Source organism: Telopea speciosissima, chromosome 8 (genome assembly GCF_018873765.1).
Source record: "Telopea speciosissima isolate NSW1024214 ecotype Mountain lineage chromosome 8, Tspe_v1, whole genome shotgun sequence".
Taxonomy (NCBI): Eukaryota; Viridiplantae; Streptophyta; class Magnoliopsida; order Proteales; family Proteaceae; genus Telopea; species Telopea speciosissima.
In genome coordinates, this window is record NC_057923.1 from 61,542,831 (window position 1) to 61,566,573 (window position 23,743).

Genomic DNA, 23,743 nt, shown 5'->3' on the forward strand with positions numbered 1-23,743 from the left:
TGATTTTGAACTTAATTGGTTTCGCACAAGTCACACAGCAGCAAAACTCTGCAAGAGCATAAAAAAAAAAGAGCAAAAAACATTGTTCATGAGCCTGTTTCCACCTTGATAGAGTTCTAAGTAGGAAGAAGAAGAAGAAGAAGAAGGGACGGTGATGGGGTGGGAGTTTTTTACAATTACCACCTCTAAAGGGCATTTTGGTCCTAAAAAATCCGAGACAACAGCACATTCTCACGACTAACTCCCCCCGTTACAGTTTTGTAATGGTGGGGGCCAGTTAATTATTAAGTATGCAACAGAGGAGGGTAACAGTTGTTTCAAAGTTTTTGGGGGAATAATAATAAATATGAAAGATTTTGGGGTGGTAATTGTAAAAAACCCTAAATAGATTAGCAGGTTACTAGGTGAAAAGAAAGGGTAATCTGGGTATTTAAAAATATGAGGGTAGAAGGAGATGTAAAAGTTTAAAAGCAGGGTAGTTTCAGAAAAGAAGTTTGACACAGGGCAGTTTAAGTAAATATAGGCTAAGTGTAGGATAGTGATAGTAATTTCCATTTTTTATTTCATGGCGGCAAGGTGGTACTTTCGCGCTCCTATGTCTGGGCGCGCAGGAACCACGCGACTAGCGTTGTTTTTCCCTAAAAATCTCTTTTCCTCTCAACTATTATCTGCCTGTGCCTATTCTTCATTTTCGCGTTCTCCTCTTCTTCTTCTGCTGACTATCAAGCTGTCTGCCTGTGCTTATTCTGCATTTCTGCGATTTCTTCTTCTCTGGTAGGATCATGAAGCTCTCAGTACTCAACCATGACTGTACATTCCCTTCTTCTATGCTTCCATCTTCCACCCCTTACCCAGCCCACCAATCATCACCTGCGGCTTTAGTTTCAACTTTCAGAAGTGGGTTATCCCTTCAACGGTTAGTTTCTTTCCCAAACCCTTCATTGGATATACCCAAGAGGAGTTCCGATAGATGGGCTATGAAAACCTTCGTAGCTTGCTCTGGAAAAAGGATGGCTGATGGAGATTCTCCTGCCAAGGCGCTTCGCCGGATTCTGGAGTCGCCTGGGGTCTACCAGGGCCCTGCATGTTTTGATGCTCTCAGTGCGAAGCTTGTGGAGAAGGCCGGATTCGAGTTCTGCTTCACTAGTGGTATATGCTTGATCAAAGAATAAAACAATTACTTCTACTTTGATCGTTTAACACTTTAATCTCTTTGTTTTGGTGTCTGTTTGCTTTCAGCTCTCTACGACATGCCCAGGAATACCATTGATCTCTTTTTTGTTTCTTGCTTTCTGTTTTCCTTTTGATTGTTTCTTCCTTCCAATAGTTTGGGTTTTACTTCCTAAGACTGCAATTGAGAAGATACATAGAATGGAATCATTTTATTATCATTTGGATATCTTTTGAAGCTCACCTACTGAAGTGGAATAATCAGTTATATGGAATCCATCCTAAAAACCACCGCTGTGAATTCACACATGTAAAAAGAAATCTGAATTTTTATTTCATCCAAAACATATGCCTCAGCAGCTTATATATGCTCCTTTAGGGTTCCAACTTTAGAAACTTCAACGCATTAACTTGTATATTCAGGAAAATAGAAACTAACTGAAAACAAAAAATAGTAACTATATAGAGACTTCTTGGAGCTTAGCTGCCAATAGAGAATTAGAAACTAGTCTTGGCTAAAGCTATACTCCTAAAACAGATCTTGATTTTCTCTTACTACCCAAATTACATGCCCATTAAAGGAGTATAAACCAATATGTTTATAGCATGTACCAACTCTTATTTTCACTGAAATAAGCCATTTTCTTTGATTTTCCTGTATCATTCCTTCTTTACACATTTTCAAATATAAAGGTGAACTGATGGTAGTTATAATTTTCTCAGGTTTCTCAGTTTCAGCTGCTAGATTGGGATTACCGGATGCGGGTTTAATTTCTTATGGAGAAATGGTGGATCAAGGGTATCAAATTACTCAAGCTGTGTCTATCCCTGTCATAGGAGATGGGGATAATGGATATGGGAATGCAATGAATGTTAAGAGAACTGTGAAAGGATTCATAAATGCTGGTTTTGCAGGGATAATTCTTGAGGATCAGGTTCATATTATGTTTCTCTTTCTTTATTAGCAAACAATCACTAGTGAGTGCATTAGCATTTGGAAACAGTTTTCAACAAGTTTATGGTATCAACCTAGTTCTGCCAGATTCCCTCTAGTCCATTTGTCTTTGAATCACTCTGTTGTATATCCATTTACCATTGTGGAGAATTCTTTTTAAGAGGTGTAAACGGAGTCAGTTGTATTCAATGAAAGAAGTCTGGTCCAGAGTTTTTTTAGAGCTTAAACCTATTAAAACTGTAATATCTTAATTTATTCAAGTATTCAACAGCTAATGGTTGTCCACACATAAAATTGAAAAAAATAAAATAAAAAGAAAATTGCAAGAGACAGACAGTTTACATGATCTCTTGTATCTCATGCACAGATGACTCATTCTTGGCTTGACACTTTAAGAGTTCGTGTTTGGTTGGGATTGTTGAATTACCTCCCTGAGCTTGTTCTTGTTTTCCGGCAAACTGCCTCTTTCATTTTCCCTGGAAATTATTTTGTGGGCCTTGATTTCTGATGTTTGAATAAAAAATTTATGTCATAGTTCTGTGTTCTTCCTTAGAAATTATCACTCAAGTTCCTTATCTTGCTGCTTTCCTCAAAGGTTTCCCCAAAAGCTTGTGGCCACACTCGTGGAAGGAAAGTGGTATCTAGGGAGGAAGCATTGATGCGGATAAGAGCAGCTATTGATGCTCGGAAAGAGAGTGGTTCTGACATTGTTATTGTGGCGCGAACTGATTCTCGCCAAGCGATATCCTTCGATGAATCACTTTGGAGATCACGTGCTTTTGCTGAGGCTGGAGCAGATGTTCTTTTCATTGATGCACTTGCTTCAAGGGAAGAGATGAGGTCTTTTTGTGAGATTTCTCCCCTAGTCCCAAAGATGGTACTTTTTTCTAAATGCATTCTCAAAATGGCAATTAATGGATATCAACTTATTAACTATGAATTAAAACAGTAAAACTTTAACAGCCAAAAGAAAAATCACTAGATGATACCTTAATTAGGTTTAGATGTAATACCCTATTAGGTCTCTCATAAAATCTAATATCATGCTCTTAAGCAATTGTTGGTCATTCTTGTTGTCTTGTTGGATCATTTTGACACTGCATCAAGTATAACCTCTGTATTCTCTAAGAATATTATCTGTTTTTTTTTGGATGAATTAATATCATTATTGCTTTGACAAATTCATTTTGCCTATTTATGTTTATATTGCCTGCAATCTATAAATTACACTGAAACAATTCAATGAAGGCTTTCAATTTTTTCCTTTTGGAACTGCAATTTACTTAAGTGAACTCAGGTAACCTTATCCAAATTATTTTGATTCTTTTTGTTTTTTTCATTATAGAATCCAAATTTCAAATCTTTCTCCTCTACTTCACTCTTTGGGGCCACGTGTTCTCTTAAATCAAAATTATCAATACTTCTACCAGCAAGGTTTAAAGTATCTATATTTGACATCGCGCTGGAAGGGTGATTTAAGAGACGTATCATATCATATTGGAGAGATGCAAGATATACTAAAGATACTCCTAGAAATGGTCAAGAAATGTATGGAAATATTTAGGATACATGCCAAATACAGATTTGAAGCATAAAACACTATAAATAAGTAGGTCAGAGGTTGGGCACGCTGCCCGCTCAGGAATGCAGGCGGTCTTGACCAATGGGCAGGGTGGCCCTTTCCATGGAGTGTGGGAGAGAGGTGCCCTGGCGGCATGCTCACCCTTTTCCCAAATAAGTAACATAACAATATGTAAATATATCATGCGTAACATGAGAACGATGAGATGGGTGCATTCCATTGATTATGCATAAAGGATGGAGTTTCTTACATGTACTAATACCAAAAAAAGATGTCATTTTCAGTTTGGGAAAAATTTAAGGTTTAGATGTACACATCATTGCAAAAAAAAATAAAATAAAATAGTTTGATGCAGAAGCCAAGCTGTTTGGCAAGACATATACTAAGGGAACTCATGGGAGAAGGTCTGGTTCACTTCACCAATTGGTGGACCAACTCAATGGGCCGTAGAGCCAACAAACTTTATGTTGGGCCAGTCCAATAGGGCTGGGAGTTGCTGGGTCTCTCAAACCCAGATCGTGGGGGCATTTTTGTCAATTTTGTTGACATGTTTTTGGACTTCAAGGGCTGGCCGATATTTACTCTTGATGGGGACCACATGAAGACTTTGGCTATCACCTTGAAGGAGTGAAGAATTGAAGATCTTATTATGTTACTATTTTTATTTCAGTCCTAGCTAATTAGATTAGTTTCTATTTTATGTTGCAACTTATCAAGTCAAGTTTCTATTTTCTTCGTACTTGAGGTGCAAGTTCTGCTCTCTTTATATTGTAAGGCTGTTTATGCCTTCCCCCCCCAAACACACGATTTCTATAGTTGAATGAAGATTGCTTTTAGCAAATATGATTCCTTTCTCAAGTTTTGTTTGCCACTTGAAGGGCTGAAGGAGCCTGGTTGTGAGAGCCTAATCCACCTATCCGGCTATCCCCCACTTTCTATTTTCTTCTCTGTCATTCCATTGATTTCCTTGTGGGCTGTGATTTCTGAATCTGCTGCTGACACCGAAGGCTGCTGTGATCCCCTTTCACCTCAGAGTATTGTTGCTGTTGCTGATTTGACAAGACAGAGGCTGCACAACCCCTGCGGATTCAAGTTCTGCCTGGGTTTCTGTTGTTAACTTCAAGACTGCTTAACTCCTTGTCCCTCCATCAGAAGTTGCTGAGTTTTGAAGCACAACTCCACCCCATCATCCACTCCACTCGACCCCACTTCCATTCCATTCCATTGTCTGGATTAGCATGCACCACAAACCTTCTATTTTCATTCTCCCTCTTCCATCTCCACTTTTACCCATCAAGATTGACCCAAACTTGCAGGACAAGCTTCAATCATCAAGACCAACACTCGGTTACTGTTGGAGTCCTAGAACAACACTATTTTGAGGGTTTTCTCTTGACCTTCTAATTTAGTGTCTCACTGATATCTCCACATCAAGCCATCAGAACTGACTCAAATTTGGAGTCTACCATCCTTTTACCATCCTCTGCTCTCGATCCAAATTTGAACACCATCACAAGGCTGGTTTGGCTTGAAACCCTAAGTTTCTATTTCTGAGTTTATTCCAAATTTTGAATTTTGTGGGTTTTTTGGGACTAGTAACCTAGTCTTACATTACATTCAGGTTATTTTTCATTAATTTAGTGATCCATTACAAGAAACAATACTAAAAATCAGATTTTAGCAAAAAATCTTGAGTTTTGATAGAAAACTATTCTTGTGCAAATCAGATTTTGATCCTTGATTGCAAGCTGTTTAACCCCCAAATGATGATGAAATCAAATCAAGTTGATTTTGCCAAAAAAAGAAAAGATTTATATATTCGAATGCGTTACAGAAGCTCTTGGTATGTGTTTCGCAGTCACGGATCGTGTTTTGTAGTTTATAAGAGATGTGTTGAGCATATCAATAGGTATCAACCATGTATTGACCATATCGGTCACGTATCAACCCGATACAATTGATACAAGTTTTTTAAATATCGTATAGTATCGTATCGGCACCTTAAAGATACGATACGTATAGGTTAGCATCGGTGGATATGGTAGAATACTTAAAACCTTCTACCGTAACCTTAATCTACACTCCTCTACTTCAATCTTTGGCGCCATGTTTTCTCTCAAATCAAAATTGTCAATACTTCTACTCAACCTTAATCTACATCTGTTTTGGCCTTTCCCTGCTCCATTTAGAGTTTCATCTTGGGTCTCAGTCAGTCCTGTTCTGATGTAATTCCTTAAGTATTAAAATAATTTCAATTCGATGGCTATCCATGTCTCGCCATTCATTCAGCTCATCATCTTTATTTGGCTCGCCTTGTAAAAGTGGGAGGCATCACATGAAATCTATACCACAAGCAGGTGAAGTGTCAATATCAGAAAAACCAGAGGTTCTCTTTCCTTTTTACTGAACTGGTAACAAACAACACAAGTGGGTTCATCCTGCCAGCATTACATTTAGGCAGAGGATGTCTCATGTTCCTCATGAATGTGAGTGTAATGTTTGGAAATCAAGTTTCAAGTTTCTAGATCTTCTAGTATTTTAGATTAGATGTAGGTTACACATTTCCTGGACAGGATAAAAGATTAAGCAGAGGTTGTCAAACTTTGTACATGAGTGGACCCAAATTTGGTGGGATTGGCTAAAGTTGCATCAATCTGATTCCAACCACTTGGGTTCAGCCATATGAGTCCTGTTATTGCATTTGCTCTATTTTAGGCTATATTATCTGTCAACTCATAAGCTTCACATCTTTTCTCAGCAATCCAACCTATGCCCTTTCCATTTTCGGTCCCAACCTGAGTGAAGAAAGATGGACTTGTTACATTGGCCACAAAGGATTTACAAAAAGTGTAGTCAAACCTTTTAGCATGTTGTGGAACCTATGAAAACAGTATGGAAATAACATAAAATGTTTGGAAACTAGTGAACCTTTATATCTTCTGCAATCTCTGACACTAAGGCCCAATCTGGTTGGAAGTGAAGGGAAATGAAATTAAAACAAAAATAAATTGAAACATTTCTGTCATTACCAACAGTGATTGTGTCACTAATTCAAATAACTCTCTAAATCTAGTAGTTTAATTTACTTAACTTTTCAATATGATTCCTTGGATTTGAATGGAAAAATAAAGAATCCACTTGAAGTTTAACAATCATATTTGGTAAGATTTAAAGAGAGTTTCTATGGACTGCACGGACAGTCAAGAGAGTCTCCTGACTGCACACCTAGTTTTGCCACATGGAAGGGTGATGTGGAAAATCCGACCGTTGGATATCTAGGAAATGCTATGGATTGGCCATGTGTGAAATTTCATATTCAAATTGAATCATATACCGTCCTGTGTATTGGCATATTCCCCTTGTATTTGAATCTTTCAATTATTTGAAATTTTCCATTGGATTTTCAATGCTTTATTTTGCAACATGTCCGACTTTGTAAGGGCTAAAACTTGAAATGTGGGGAGGGAATGTTGGGGGTGTACCTATCCATAAAATTTCAGTTCTATTGGACATGCCATTTGGCAGAACGAGGCACTCCATCAAGGGAGTCCCTCTTGACATGCTGTCCAGAAAAACCACTCCCTTTTAGTACACACTCATGATTATAAAAATGTCCATTTTCTTTCTTGAAATTTTATTTTCCTTTACTTGCAACCAGACAGAGACTAAGCATAACGTTCCTTATTTCTCAACCTTGAGCCCTATTAGATATGGTTCATTGGAGGAGACTTAAGCTGGTACTGTCATTCTCTTGCCAATTACTTAGGAGTGCTATGATTAGAATTAGTAGTTTGGCTGAGAAAGAGAAATGGATCTTGATGGTTCAACATGATAATACAAAATGACGCAGTAGGAAGTCTGGGGGCTAGATCTCGTTCTAGAGGTCACGACCCTCGAATTCTTAAGGCAAAGAAAACCCTAATTCCAACGGGGAAGAAGAGCAAACAAAGCAATTTTTGTTCATAAATGTCAAGATACTTTATTTCGTCCAAAACGACCCTTACATAAGGAGGTTGGATTACAAAGGAAAAGAAAACCTAAATAAAACAGGAAACGAACTAATATAGTAAAAATAAAACAGGAAACTAAGATTTCTAAATCACGCACAAAACTTCAGAGGCCCAGTAGACCCCTTAAACGGTGGAATTTGTCCAAGAAACTTTTCATCCAAAGAAGAAATTAGTTGGACGGCCTGTAGGGCACTGGCTGATGTTTCCGAAAAGGTATTATGCCTCCCGTAACTCCTCCGGAGTCAAAAGTTACGGCCCTCAGAAGTTGCGCTGGCAAATTAGTACTTCCGACCTGATTGGGTGGACTTCTGCCGGTCCAACCGATCCAGAAATTCTTCAGAGATCTTCTCTGTATTAGTCCCTCCCACTTGTGAAGAACTCGTCCTCGAGTTATCGTCTGAGTAAAGTGGTGCCCCAAGACAGAAGTACTAGTGCAGATCTGCAACATTAAAGGTCTTCGAGATGCCCATGTCTGGAGGGAGGTCCACGACATAAGCATTGTCATTAATTTTCCGCAGAATCTTATGAGGTCTATACTTCTTCGATTTCGGCTTATTGTACGACCCATCCGGAAACAGCTCCTTTCGGAAGAAAACCATGACCATGTCACCTTCTTCGAAAACCTTAGACCAGCAGCGGTGATCAGTGGCTGCTTTGTACTTGGCATTAGTTGCTTCCAACCTCTCCCGAACTTCCTCTTGGACAGAACGAACCTGCTCAGCCATCTGCTCTGCTGCTATACTCGAACCAGGAAGTCTTGGTAACTGAGCCAGATCTAGAGCGTGACGTGGGACCTTCCAGTACACAATTGTGAAAGGGAACATCACAATGGAGCTGTGGACGATGCTATTGTAGGCTAATTCTGCTTGAGCAAGAGCACTGTCCCACTGCTTTGGTTTGTGTCCACAAATGCTGCGAATCAAATTCCCCAAGGTTCTTACTACTTCTGTTTGTCCATCAATTTGGGGATGAGCAGTACTGTTATGCTTCAGGCTGGCCCCAAATCTCCTCCATAAAGTCATCCAAAAGACAGCAAGGAATTTAGGATCACAAACAGAAACAGTAGAAGTGGGGATGCCATGCAACCATACAATCTCCTGGAAGAATAACTTAGCCACGTGCACTGCATCTGAAGTCTTTCGACAAGAGATGAAATGCACTGTCTTTGAAAATCTATCGACCACCACAAACACATCATCAGCACCACGTTGAGTCCTTGGTAGGCCTAGTACGAAATCCATACTAAGGTCCTCCCAAATATCCTTCGGCGTCGGCAGCGGCATGTACAACCCTGTGTCTGGCTGTGTCATTTTGCCACCTGACAAACGGGATAGCTTCTGACGAGGGTTGCAACATCTTTCTTCAGTTGGGGCCAGTAGTACCTCTCCTTAATGCTTGCCATTGTTTTATCGCGTTCCAGGTGTCCACTTAGTCCACCACCATGTAGGTCTTGGATCACCTTTTCCCGTAAGGACATCTGTGGGATGCACAACCGCACAACCGGTTGCCTTTAAACAGATAACCATACACCATGTGAAAGTCTCCTGTAGGCTGTTTCTGTCACGCCCCTATTCCAGACAAGGAATATAATATCATATAAAGGGTGACTAGGACGACGCGTGTCATCCTACTAAACCGCCCGGATCACAGACACAGTGTCCCAACGCACAGTCATAACCAATATTAACACAATATAATATTAGAATGCGGAAAAAGAGAGGGAATATTACATTCCAAGGATCAGTAGTATTGCGGAAGCGTATAATCGAATAGTTACAAGATGTTCAAAGGCTAGATGATAAATACAGTAATTAGTTACATTTCCAATGACCATCTAATAACTATCAAAATGGTATAACAGTAAATGTTTCAATATAGGCCTTAGCCTCAAAAGTAAATCAAAAGGGATCAAGTCCCGAATATCCTCACTGCCCGTAGGCACAATCATCGCAAGGACACCCGTCGCCATGTTCCTCAAACACGGCCTCCGGTTCCTCCTCACCAATCTCATTGTATCCCGAGGGTGAACTCCAAGTCCCGCGAGATATCCGTCACCGCATCATAATCTAAAAAGTGGCAAGACGAGGGGGTTAGCTCCACGAGCCAATGAGGGGATGGGGATGCACAAACACGTAATTCACATAGTCCAATGATGCATGCACATGTTAAGTCCATTTTTCCACCTAACAAACAACTAAGTCAATGGCATATGCCATCGTGACAACTCGGAGACACTGTGGGTCACTTAACTTATCGCCACAATGAAACCTCAATTGTCACGTGGGACCTACGCCGATCGAAGCCTCCAAGACCACTCGTGCACCCCGATAACCAATACTACCACGATGGCCTCTCCCACCTCCACGAGAATCCGGTGATCGATTACCCAACACCTAAACCCCTGTTGGTAAGGGTCGTAGCATAAGGGTGTGAAATCCTAGCCACAAATATACTACATGCAAGTCCTATTGTCCCGAGAGGTAATCCGGGCGCATCAACTTTTCATCCGGTTTAGTGCCGTTACAAGACGACACGCGCATCAGCTATTCAACATGACATTCAACATAATTTCTTCATAAATGTATATAGTGTTGGGTTCGGACCTGGTACCCACCGCACCGAGACCCATCAAGGTACAACATTACCAATCAACATTATAACAAATAGATATAAAATTATGCAATATGCCAAACATGCTTATTAATTATAATGAGTACATAATATATAATGCAATAATAATAACAAGCCCAAACAACCAAACCCACTCACTGCGTATACGCCAAGCACCAAGATTATCGTTGTCGCCTCGATCAAGCAATAAGCCACAAAATGAATATATTAACCTAAACAAAGAGTGAAATAAGGTTAAACGAGCGAAGGGAAAGGATCCCCAAAAGGTCTCCCATAATCACTTAAGTATAAGGTTTGTAAACAAAGTGGTTGCAGGAGTGGTTTCATGCCCAAATTCTCGCAACCACATGTAAATCCTAGGAAACCAGGGGTTCGGACGTTTTAGTCAAGGTCGGATGCGGATGTGGTTTCGTAAAACCGAAAGTGAGTAAACCGAAGCTTCACAGGGGCCTTCTCAGGAAGGTAATTTCAGGGTGGTTTCTTGCAGGTCTGAAACCACTTGTAAATCCTCACACCTTCAGGTCCAAAATCCGAAGGATCCCCCTCCAAGGACTTCATTTTCAAGTGGTTTTAAAGCACAAGAACCTCTAGGAAACTCCATCCTAAGCTCATTAGGGTCCAACCTTAAATCTCTCAAATGACAATGAGAACCCTTACATTAGAGCTCATAATGGAGTGAAATAACTCCACCATAGCTTAGGCCTTAAGGCTCCATCGACTTCCTAGGTTCCAAGAGAGATCTAGGTCAATCTCTCCCATTACCCAACCCCTTTTAAAATCCAAAATAGAAGAAGGAAGAAGCTTCAATAGCTTACCTACCCCCAAGATGAGAGAGCTCCACGCTTTATGGCCCAAGAGATGGGGTCTCCACCTTCCACCAAGCCTCTCCACCTTCCTCCTCTTTCTCTCCTCCACGATTTAGGGTAGATGAGAATGATGAAGGAGAAGTAATGTTCTCTCTCTCCCTCTAGGAATCATTTATAATAAATGGGTATTTGGGTACCTCTAGTCAAATGGGTCATGAGGCTTAATGGGTCAACCCATTAGTCCTATGTGGGTAAGTGGATGGAATAACCCATCATTGGGTCAATAGGTTAAATGGGCCTGCCCACAACCTTAATTAGGGAAAAGCCCATTCTTAGATGGGTTCATATGAGATGGGTATAAGTCCTCAATGTACTTCCCAAGGTAAGTGGGACCCGAACTTAAAACATTCCCTTCTCTCATGAATTAGCTCGAGCGGTTCAGGCCTGGACCCGCACTTCGAGGTCACCAAGGGAAGAATAAATAATAAGACTTGAGGGCTAGAACTTACTTTTCCCCTGTCATGGTTTATCACCCATGACCCCGAATAGCTTCGCCACGGCAATGCCAAGGTCATCGCTGAACGAATTATCCAACTGAGGTGACGGTCCAGGATGCTCTCTCCTAAACTCCTCGCTTCCCGGGCTGGTACTTGGAGGATAGTCAACGAAGTCGCCGTCAACGAACTTTCCCCACTGGCGGTTGAGGAATCTTTCCTCCACAGGCAAACCCGTACTGTGGTCAACGATTTTGTAGCTAGGTTTGACCATCATGGAGAACAGGTCACCAGCATACATGGCAGCGGTATCTACACGTCACGAGAAGAAATAATATTTAATTATATCCCGGGGTACGGGTATAACAGTTTCAGTACACGCTTCTCCCAGGTTGTAGTGAAGTCCTCATCTGACTCATACAACTCCTTTATGCATTCAAACCCGACAACTTCGGTGCCCAATGTGACCAAAAGTGTAGCTCGTCTACTCAGGCATCAACAACCCGTTAGTGGCGCCCGATTTATGCTTGATCACGTATGCAAGCTGCTCAAGGAAGGATGCCCACTTGGCGTGCATTTTATTGATGTGCTTCTAACTTCTGAAATACTTGAGAGATTGATGGTCAGAATATATCACAAATTCTTTGGGAATCAAATAATTCTCCCAAGTCTTCAAGGCATGAAACACTGCATACAACTCCTGTTTGTAGGTCGACCACTTGTGAAACGCTATTGGGCGACCTTTTTGGGACAAAACATCACCGATGCCCACTCCACAAGCATCGCACTCAAGCTCAAACACCTTCTCAAAGTCAGGTAGGATAAGTACTGAGGCATTGGTCGGCTTTTCCTTAATCAAGGCAAAGCTTTGGGCAGCTTCATCACTCTACTGAAACTTTCCCTTCATGCAATCAGTAATTGGAATCACAAAGCTACTAAAATTCCGAATAAATCAGCGATAGAACGTCACCAACCCGTGATAACTGCGAACTTCAGTAACCATAGTAGGGATAGGCCCTTCTGTGATGGCGTGCACCTTCTCCTAATCAACATGTATTCCCTTGGCACTGATCACGAAACCCAAGAATATCAAACGGTTCATCATAAAACTGCATTTCTTCATATTGATGTACAGTTTATTGTCTCGCAGCACCATTAATATCTGTTGCAAATGATCCAGATGCTCTGCCTCTCTGCAGCTATAGATTAAGATGTCATCAAAATAAACCATAACGAACTTCCCAATAAAAGGTTCGAGTACCTGGTTCATCAACCTCATAAAGGTATTAGGGGCATTAGATAACCCAAATGGTATCACCAACCACTCGTACATGCCTTCCTTGGTTTTAAAAGCAGTCTTCCACTCGTCACCAAGTTTGATACGAATCTGGTGATACCCACTTCACAGGTCTATTTTTTAGAACACCTTGGATTCTCCCAATCTGTCTTGCATGTCGTCCAGTTGAGGAATCAGAAATCTACATCTGACTGTTTTTTTTATGGATGGCTCAGCTATCCGCGCACATTCGCCAGGTATCCTCCTTTGGTGGCAACAGGGTAGGAACGACACATGGACTCATGCGCTCTCGAATGTGTCCCTTCTGCAGCAACTCTTCAATTTTTTCTTTCATGATTTCACTCTCTTTCGGGTTCATTCTGTAATGCGGCTGGTTGGGTAGTTTGGCACCAGGAATCAGGTCGATGTGATGCTGGATGTCCCTCATGGGAGCTATCTCATTGGGTATTTCCTCTGGAGTGATCTCTTTGAACTCCTCCAATAAGGATTGCGCCTCTGCTGGAACCTCCACCGGTTGGCTGGGCTGTCTCTCCTTCACCACTAGTACATAGTCATGTCGGCCTTCTTCATATTTGCAATAAACTCATCATGAAAAACAGAGATAGAAAGGAACAACTTTCCCTCTACTGTAATAGTGTTGGGTCGGCCATCCTTGCTCTCTCTTGGTAAGATAGCAATTTTCTTCTTATTCCACCAGAAAGTATAAATGGTCTGTCTACCCCGATGAGTAGCATCAACATCATGCTGCCAAGGTCTACTGAGTAATAAATGGCATGCATCCATATCCACCACATCACAGACAACATCATCATGATATGACTTGCCAATAGAAACAGAAACTCAGCAGATTTCAGTTACCTCAATCGACGGTCCTTGCTTGATCCAACCAATCCAGTAAGGGGAAGGATGTGGATCCATGGGTAGTCGCAAATGCTTGACAAGGGTTCTCGAAACAATGTTCTCACAACTTCCATTATCATTGATTAGGTTGCACACCTTCTGTTTGACTGAGCATTCAGAATGAAATATCTGATGGCGCTAGGACGGTTCAACTTGTTTTGGAGTGTATAATAATTTCTGGATGACACATGAGACATGCTCACCCTCTTCTTTAGCGAACTCAGCGTTCTCCAGGTTGTCATCGTCTCTACCTTGGTCGTCCATACCCTCGTTATGGTTTGCTAGTCTAACTGGTTGTTGCTTAGGGCATACATTGGATTTATGGCCTGGTTCGCCACATCTGTAATACTTCTCAACATTAGGCCTGGTGTAAGGATTCTGTTTGGTTCCTCTACCGCCTGTGTTTCCTCCAGTTGGTGGTACGTTGCTACTACTACTGTTACTACCAGAACTTCGGGCTAGGAGCCTGGGACAGTAGACGTTTGCTTCTCAGTACTCGATGATGGCCAAGGGGACTCTGTAGGGAAACGACGCCCTGGTTGCCGTGTTGACAGTCACTCGGCCTTTAAAGCCATATTATGTGCTTCGTTCACTAAGAACACGTTCTGCAGTCCCATACGATCTTGGATCGAGTACTTCAACCCATTAATAAACCTGCCGCTTGCTGCTCCTCTGTTTCTAACGGTCTGCAACGAGAGCACACCGTAGAAACTCCTCCGTGTAAGCTGCCACAGTTCGATTGCCTTGGATGCAGTTCTGATATTGTTGGAATAGGTATTGAACTCTGGCGGCAAAAACCTACTCCGTAATAGTTGTTTCATCCGACACCATGTGCGGACAGGCGCCTTTCCTTGGCGTTGACGAGTCTCCTGGAGTTGATCCCACTAGGCATCATCACCCCCTCACAACTTGTTGGTCTCAATTTTAATTTGTTTCTCCTCGGGAACCTCCATCATCTCGAAGAGCTTCTCAACTTCATAGATCCAGTCAAGAAAAGCTTCAATGTCCAAATTTTTGGAGAAATTAGAAAGATCAACTTTGAGGCGGTACTTATTGACATCCCAGTTCTGCCTTTGGTTACCTCTATACACTGCAAATCCTCCATCCTCGTCTCCAGATTCTTCATCATCGTCATAGGCAGGTTGTCTACGAGGATTAACAGGACCTTGACGAGTAGCAGGTTGGCTTAGGTTAAGACCTTCAACACGATTATTACCACCGTCATCTTATTTCCGTTGAGTCTTAGATCAACAATAGCATCACAGATATGTCAGAATCCACGCTCCATCGCTTGCTACAGACAACGCTGCACAGAGAGCCTCTATTCCACACTCGGCTCCTGCTGGGCGAGTTCCTTCTTTGTCGTTAGACGTACCAGTTTGTTGAAAAGCTCTGATACCACTTGACGCAGTAGGAAGTATGGGGGCTAGATCTTGTTCTAGCGCTCATGACCCTCGAATCCTCAAGGTAAAGAAAACCCTAATTCCAACAGGGAAGAAGAGCAAACAAAGCAATTTTTGTTCTTAAACTTTTTTTTTTAATAAAACCTCGTTCTTTTATTGTACTTTTTTGAAAAAAGGGGAACTCAGTCCTAAAACATATTGGCGAGGGCAACAAGCCACTCGCTCACCCAAGAGAAAAAATAAAAAGATTACGGGGGATCTGTGAGGCGCACCGAGGGGGTCCTTATCCTATTCGATCGTCGGGGGATCTCAGCATATAAACCAGGCCGATCAAGCGCCACACGGGCCAAAAGAGCCTCCTCCTCTGGTGAAAAGCGAGATGGAAGTTTTTGCAGCCCCACTTCTAACTCCTTTTCAATCTGATGATTTTCTAACGCCGTGTCCACCGCCATAACACCAAGATTTGCATTCCTATGACCTCGAGTTCTACTAATAACTGGAGTTGCCATATGGAAGCCCACACGACCACCTCGAAGAGCCTTTCTACGTCCAACACGATTTTTCCGACCCAACACCTGAGTCCACCCGCCTTGCACATCCTCTTGGTCAGATTGGTCATAACCCGACCCACGAGAATCCGATCTTTGAGCTGATTCCACCTCATTAGGCATATTTAAACCAGAAGATTCCTCTCTAGCGTTCAAATTTGAAAACAAAGGAGCATTAGCGTGAGGGTTAATAGAAGTAGTAACCACCACGCCTTCCTCCACTAAATCAGCGCCCAAACCGACATTCACGTTATCACCTTCCAAAAAACCACTATCCAATTGGATTTGATTAACTAAATCCCCTTCACCGGGGTTCCTTCCCAAACTAGGCTCCCCAACCCCAACGTCTCTCCTCTCAAGACTTTTGCTAGCAAACTGGTCCACTCCAGCCGAGTTAACTCTCGAGTTTAGCCTGAGTGAGCGACAACCAGGTGGGTTAACTCCATCTTCTTCAATGTAAGTAGCCCCTGGAACTTCCACCGCCTTATCCTTCTCAAGCTCCAAACCACAATCCACTAATACAGCAATCCTATTATCACTTGCGGCAACCTCTTTTGGACCTCCAGAATCGCCAACGTTAAGATCCTCCTCCCTTGTGTTAGCAACACCAAACTCTACCAGATCTGATCTTGACTTCGCTGCCTAAAGGGTGCTAGCATCGCCTCTACGAGAAACTTTCCTGCAGTTGTCAACTACATTGCCGAGCTTATAGCAACCATTACAATATGCTGGTATCTTCTCATAAACTACCTTCTGGAAGAATCCTGAAGAGCCGCAACCTATCCAAATACAACTCGGACGCGATTTGCGAAGATCTAGTTCAAAGCACGCCCTCGCAGCCACCGTTCTAGTACATCCAGAGGTTGCACCATCAACTTTTATCACCCTCTCCACGGCTCCTGCAACTGAGACAAAGAAGTTGCCTTGATATAGATTAATTGGGAGGTTGGGGAAGGAGATCCAGATTGGGACAACCGGGGATTCTTCTCCAGACCGAAAGAAATGTGTCCACTTGAAAAATCTAAAAGGGAAACCCTGAATGAAAACGATTTCTTTAAGCCAGACTCTAATAAAATCAGATTTGTTAATGAATCTCAAAAGGAGATGTCGTGGATCCAATGTAGAAATCTGAACATCTGCCAAAAGATGGAATAAGGTTTGGAGTGATTTTCTAACTTCGAAAATTGGTGGTCTGCCATATGCGCACTTTGTGACCAAGGCTAGTTGAAAGGGCTCCTCTGAACGAGCGACCTCTTCTGAAAAAAAATATTGCAGGTGATCCCAAGTGAGACGTCGGACGTTTAAACCTTATTTTGTCCAAAACAACCCTTACTTAAGGAGGTTGGATTATAAAGGAAAAGGAAACCTAAATAAAACAGGAAACTGACTAATATAGTAAAAATAAAACAGGAAACAAAGATTCCTAAATCGCGCACAAAACTTTAGAGGCTCTGTAGGCCCCTTAAACCATGGAATTTGATCCCGAAACTTTTGTCCAATGAATAAATTAGTTGGACAGCTTGTAGAGCATTGGCTGACGTTTCCGAAAAGGTATTGCCTCCGTAACTCCTCCCGAGTCAAAAGTTATGGCTCTTAGAAGTTACGCTGGCAAATTAGTACTTCCGACCTAATCGGGTGGACTTCTACTGGTCCAACCGATCTAGAAATTCTTCAGAGATCTTCTCTACATCACAAAACCAGGTAAGAATTCTTGGTTAAAGTGCCCTCAAAGATGTAGGGGCTAGTGCTGGATTATAAATGAAAATCGTGTTAGTTTTAAATACTAGGAAAGAACTTTGGTGAAAATGTATCAATCAGGATATTTTTTTGGTGAAAATGGACTTTTGGAGGCCTAGGGAAAATGAATATCCTAACTAACATTAGTAGTATCACTAAGTGAACTACAATCATCAGTTATTGGTAAACATACTGATGATCGGTACCTACTCTGTAGAAGAAGGGGGTGGGGTGGGGAAGGTGACAGCCACGAGGCTTGAACTCGAGACCTCCTGGTGAGCATGGGCTTGCCGCGTACCACACCACATCTTCACTAACTGTCCTAGGCAGTTGTTCTCTTAAATATACTGATTGATAAGGTCAAGTATTTATAGCTGGTATCTGTACTGTTTGAATTTCCTTAGGTCCATCCTGCATGCATTAATTACTTCATTGGAATCAAGACTAAAATAGTATAGGACCTCACTGGTGATCAAATGGTTCACTGGCACAATGAATGAAAGTCAGGAGAGTTTTGATGTTTCTAATTGATTATTGATATGACTTGTGGCCTGCTGGCATGCTTTGAGATAGCTATCCCTCTGTTGTTCAATGTTACAGATTGAATATATATTTTCACTAATTATTCACTATGACTGGATTTATACCATGCAAGAAAATTATACCCTAACACATGCATAATATGTCAACTGCTGATATCTGCACTGTCATATTACGCTTATATTGGGATGCCATTCCCCATTCGGCAATTGTCTTTGAACAAATGGATGTGGTCATTTTTCCCGAAGGAAACACCAAAAAACTCTTTAGTTGCAAGAGTGATGCAATCTGAAAATCCAGATTAAGGATCTCAGTTGCAAGTAGGCCCAATAATCAAATCTGTAAGCAAATCTGAGATAAAGGAAGCAACTGCGTTGTCAAGGGAAGAAATAAGATTGATGGAAGGGGAGGGAAGAGAGGTGAGATCGATCTTCTTGGGAGAAAGAAGAAGAGAACAGAGGAGAAGAAAAGAAATCAGATTTGGGACACCAATCCCATATAGACTGCTCAACAGAATCAAAACTCTTTAAAAAAACTCATATTCTTTACTCAAATCATCTCTAATTGATGGGGGATGTATTACATATATATATAGACCTTCTAAAATTCCTAATTTGACTCATAAAAGGACTCCTAATCACTCTAATACACACAACAAAGTAAATAAACTCAAAACAGAATTTTATCTAGCTATTAAGTATCCTAATCAAACTCAAAACACTCAATTTAATTACTAATCCCGTGTACTGACATTATCCCCACTTTATAGGCTTATAAATTAGGCCCATTACATCAATAAACCAAAAAATAAGAAGCTTAAGGTCTATAGAACCCAACCATGGACCAAAATAAAGTTTTATGAGGCCCAATTGACCCAATTGGACAATCTTAACTACATCAATCTTAAGAAGCCTAAGGTTTATAGAACCCAACCATGGGCCAAAATAAAGTTTTATGAGGCCCAATTTACCCAATTAGATAATCTTAACTGCATCAAAGAGCCTAAGCAAAATGGTAACAGTAGCCAGTATCAGCAAAAATCTGGGCATAGATCTTGAGTAGTCTTCAAAAGTCTTCTGTCCTTTCCATAAATCCTACATAATGGCATATGGACACAAAGTCCATTGAACCAACCCTTTCTTCCCTTAAGCTCCTCGGCCAATGCGAAATCTGTCTTCACATCCCTTACACATACCCAAATAGGACTGACTTCATTCCAGCAACAATAAAATTCAAGAACATGCGCATCACTGTTTCCTCCATTTTACCACAAATTTCACCTATTCGCCAAATGCCAGCCTTTTGACTGTAAGTCGTCCAAATAATGCACATTATCCAAAGCCATCACCTGAGCAAAACTAGCTACTCTCAGGGGTGCTTTTGTTTTCCAGATACTTTAACTTACAAGTAAGCAAGTTGCCACCCAAGCAAAAACTACTTTCGGGGGTGCTTTAGTAAAGGTGAAAGGAAAGGTAAGATGGATTAAGGCTGGAAGAATAGAAGGGAATAGAGAAAGAATGTGAAATGGCACTGTCATGATGTTGTGAATAGTAACTGAAATAGTAAACTAAAAAAAAGAGGATAAAAATTGTGAGAGAGGAAGAAACTGTCAGGGAGATAGAGAAAAGAGATAATAGAATTAGATCTGACCTGAAGTTCGATGAAGATATTTTTCCTATCCTGAACAGAGGTTAAGAAAGAAGAAGAATTATAGAAGAAAAGAGAGAATCAAAGGGAGAGAATAGAGAGTATAGTTTTTCTTTTGGATGGGAGAGGACACACACACACACACACAATCACTTCACTAACTTGAAATTATTTTTTCATTCACTCAATCAATTAGGTGGTTTACAGCTGATTGAATGGATTCAAACCAATAGAAAAGAAAAGGTTATTTAAACTAGTTCTCTTAGGAAAACTATTACTAATCTAAATAGAAACAAGACAAATTTAGAACTGACATATGACTCTTGCTTGGCCTACAAGACATTACTTGGGGAGGGCCTCCCAACAACTAGACTAGTTTATTAAGACATAAAACCTTGGATACCCTTCTCTACCAAAGATTTGGGTTCTAAAGTTGTGTCCATTACAAGTAAACCTGGTAACATTAGAAGTCTATAACCAGATAAAGAGGGTCTATTTTCGAGTAATGCTGCTGCAGTACTAGGCCTGAAATTCTGTTAACTCTCTGTGACACTAGATGGGCTGAGGAGATCTGAACCTTCTCATCAATGGGCACTATAAGTCCAGAGGTCATTCTGATCAGATGATTTTAATTACATTGTTAGATTCTTGTAAACCATCTGGAAGGCAATGGCTAGCTGGTTTTTTTAAGTCCTGGCCAGAAGCAATGTTATCTGGGTATAACTTTGTTAGGGCCCTCACTTTTAAGATGAAGTACAAGCTCACTTTTAAGATGAAGTACAAGATACAGGCTAAGCTTCTTTCTTTTGCTTTTCTGTGCGTGTGTGCGTGTGCGTATGTTTTGGAGGTGGGGGTTGGAGATGGGGGTGCTGGACTGCTATTGTACAAAAGAAAATGTAGCTCAAGTAATAAAGTTTTTGTTCAAATTTGCAGGCTAATATGCTTGAAGGAGGGGGTAAAACACCAATACTAAATCCTATTGAATTAGAGGAGATTGGATTTAAGATAGTAGCGTATCCACTGTCCTTGATTGGGGTCTCAATTCAGGCGATGCAGGTCAAAATCTCTCTCTCTCTCTCTCTCTCTGTGTGTGTGTGTGGTGGTTCCTGTGAGAGAGGGCCCTTTACCCATTTTCATGATCAAATTTTAGCCTGATTTCAGTGTGGTGAGCATGTCATGTAGGTCAAAACTCAAAAGCATGGCGAAAGTTGTAAAAACCTTAAATAAGTTCCACTATCCTTTTTGACCCAATGTAGCAACATAACATCGTATGATTTTGAACCCAATTTTGACCCACATGCATGATTTGGGCTGAAACTTGACCATTGAGATCTTGTGTCTCCTCTATCACATATACCTACCCACCCATACCTGCAGTAGCCTGCCTTGTGGAAACTTGTGTTTGTTTCCATATCTTCAAGTGGACCGTCAAATGGAATGAATGAATGATGATTTTTAGAGGTCTTCTTTCTGGAACGTATGACGAATGGACTTTCTTCAATATTTACAGGATGCACTTAGAGCCATTAAAGGTGGTCGAATCCCTCCTCCTGGAAGCTTGCCGTCTTTTGAAGAAATCAAGGAAACCTTAGGGTTTAATGCCTACTATGAAGAAGAGAAGCAGTATGCTACCAGCACTGATAGGCTTTCTTTGCAGAGGGGTAGGTATACCAATTATTTTTGGCCCATTACCTAAGTCAATAATGGAAAACCTGTTGACCAAATTGGAATTGAGCTGGGAGAATTTAGATTAGGGTGCTTAAAATATTGTTTCCAATCTCCAATGATTTGGATGTTGTTTATCTTGGTGTCTATTTAAATTGATTTTGAGTTTCTTATAAGAGGGTTATCAAGTTTCGTTTACTCAACCAAGTCAAAATCACACAAGTTCTGTTCTGGAGTGATATTTGGTATTGTGGCCGAAGTGTATCTGCTAATTCTTCCAAATATAGCTTATTCTCCAGGAAGCAGCAGTAGGTACAATATGCAACGGAGTACTCAGGATGATTCTGAGAAAAGTGTTCAAAGTCTGCAGGATCCTGTTGTAGAAGTGATAACACCTGATGTGTACAGTCCCTATGGTGCAGATGGTTCGAGGGGACCTTTTTCTGGGATCTGGTCCCGCACATTGAGAATCAAAATCATCGGAAGAGACGGATTTGAGAAACTTGATGTCAGGATTCCTGTAAGTTATTCTAAACTTTAATGAGGCATGTGGTTTTGTTTAGCTTATATGAATGTTTGAAAGCATTAGGACATTGCCAAGATTTTGCTTTATATATTTTCTGTATTTAAAAATACTGGTTATGATAACCAATACTATCGATTATATGGAACCCCTTACATCTTTGAACCAAATCAACCTCTGATGAGGTTATTCAAACCATCCAATAGTGGGCCTCCCCTTCCTTCCTTCTGCTACCTGATTTTGTGACAGTCCCAAATAATGCAATTGATCAGATTGTTTTGACCATTTGACTGGGCTGATTAATTTAGCTGGAAAATCTCCTTGATGGGACCCAAAATCATACCAGTTGATTGAAAACTTGGATTGTTCTCCATGGCTTCAGTTTTGCATCCGTCATTTTCTAATTCTTCTAACCACACATCCATGTCTTAAATGTGGCTTTTGACAATCATATGATAGAATGCTGCACAACATTCATTTTAGTCATGAATGCTTAGTGCATTAAGTAAATGCCTATTTGCATGGCCACGTCATGCACGGTTGCCACCTACACTTCCATCATCACATTCTTATCATAATGCATCCTTGCCTGCAGATCTCAATATGGATGTCTGTTTAGACATGACATTGTTGCTAGCTTTTGTCCCTTCTTGGATACCATGTATAAATGAGTTGTTCACTTAACATATCCCCTAACTGTTAGTGCTTTCATTCTTTCTCACTCCTCTCCTAGTGTCCCAAGCTTTATGCCCCAGTTTCCTTCTCACCCCACCAACCCCCAGTTGAAAAAAAAAAGGGTATAATTCTAATTTATTTTGTTCATGATGCATCCACAAGTAGCACAAGAAGACATATATTTGTGCATATGCATGCTTACATATGCTAAGGTAATCTCGAAAGCAGTAGCCTGATGCATATACCTGTGGATATAGAAAATACAGAAATACCTATATTCATCTAGTAGTCATCCATTCCAGATGCATCTATTGGGTAGCTCGTAGTTTTGGCAACCTCCTCTTACATGGCATTATTTGTGCTTTTTTCAGGCTGGATTCTTGGAAGGAATCACAAACATAGTTCCAGGTACTCTTTAACTATATATGATAAATGCATGTGGAAGATTCTTATCCCGTTGGTAACCTTAAAACGGTCCTTTTTTTTTTAATCTACAGCTTTAGGAGGGGTAAACATAAAAGCATTGTTAGATGATGCAGCTGAGGAAACAGGAGGTAAGATATTGTTAGATTTTAATGACACCATGGGTGACAGAATTCAGGTATTTTTGGAGTGAATTCACTACAAACATCCGCTTTGAGCTATTGTGGCCCAAGAAACAGGTTTGCTCCATACTTCAACTTAACATGTAAAAACTGCAATTATTCTTGCAACTCAAAGTGGCTGTATAAGGAACTGATCTCCATTCTACCTCTCACCTCTGATTCAAGTTATCCAGTTAATACAAATTTTTTTCTTTTCAATAAAAATTGCTGTTAGTAATTTACTTCCAGGAGAGCTGACATTAACAGATAAAAACTAACAAAACATGTTCATAAGAGTGCCTTCACGTTCTCTTGCTCCGTTATTCAAACATCAATGAATGGCTTCGTTTTGTGTAGAAGCGAAAGATACTGGCAGATCTTTGAAAAAAATTCCACCATTTTCATAAGTAAATGCTAAGGAGACCATGCCTAACCGGCTGTACTCAAGAGTCTTGATTTGTATTACATAGTAATTTAATCACCACAATGTGATAAAATTGAGTTTGTAGCAGAATTACTGTGTTCAGTCTGAGTCTTGATTTGTATTACATCAGTAATATCTCTATGACCGTCGGT

At 40.8% G+C, this 23,743-nt stretch overlaps 1 protein-coding gene across 4 annotated transcripts; it reads left to right on the forward strand.

Moving 5' to 3' along the window:
* The first annotated feature begins 724 nt into the window (after positions 1-724).
* On the forward strand, positions 725-23,337 carry LOC122670958 (2,3-dimethylmalate lyase). 4 transcript variants are annotated; one of them, XM_043868012.1, is made up of 8 exons: positions 725-1,149; positions 1,894-2,105; positions 2,721-3,002; positions 20,654-20,776; positions 21,231-21,381; positions 21,673-21,905; positions 22,955-22,991; positions 23,081-23,337. In XM_043868012.1, the coding sequence occupies exons 1-8, from the start codon at positions 783-785 to the stop codon at positions 23,197-23,199; spliced, it is 1,524 nt and encodes a 507-aa protein (XP_043723947.1). In that variant the 5' UTR covers positions 725-782; the 3' UTR covers positions 23,200-23,337. The 4 variants fall into 4 exon arrangements, with proteins under 4 accessions (XP_043723947.1, XP_043723948.1, XP_043723949.1 ...); XM_043868013.1 differs by having other exon boundaries at positions 21,685-21,905; XM_043868014.1 differs by lacking the exon at positions 20,654-20,776.
* Positions 23,338-23,743: the final 406 nt, after the last annotated feature.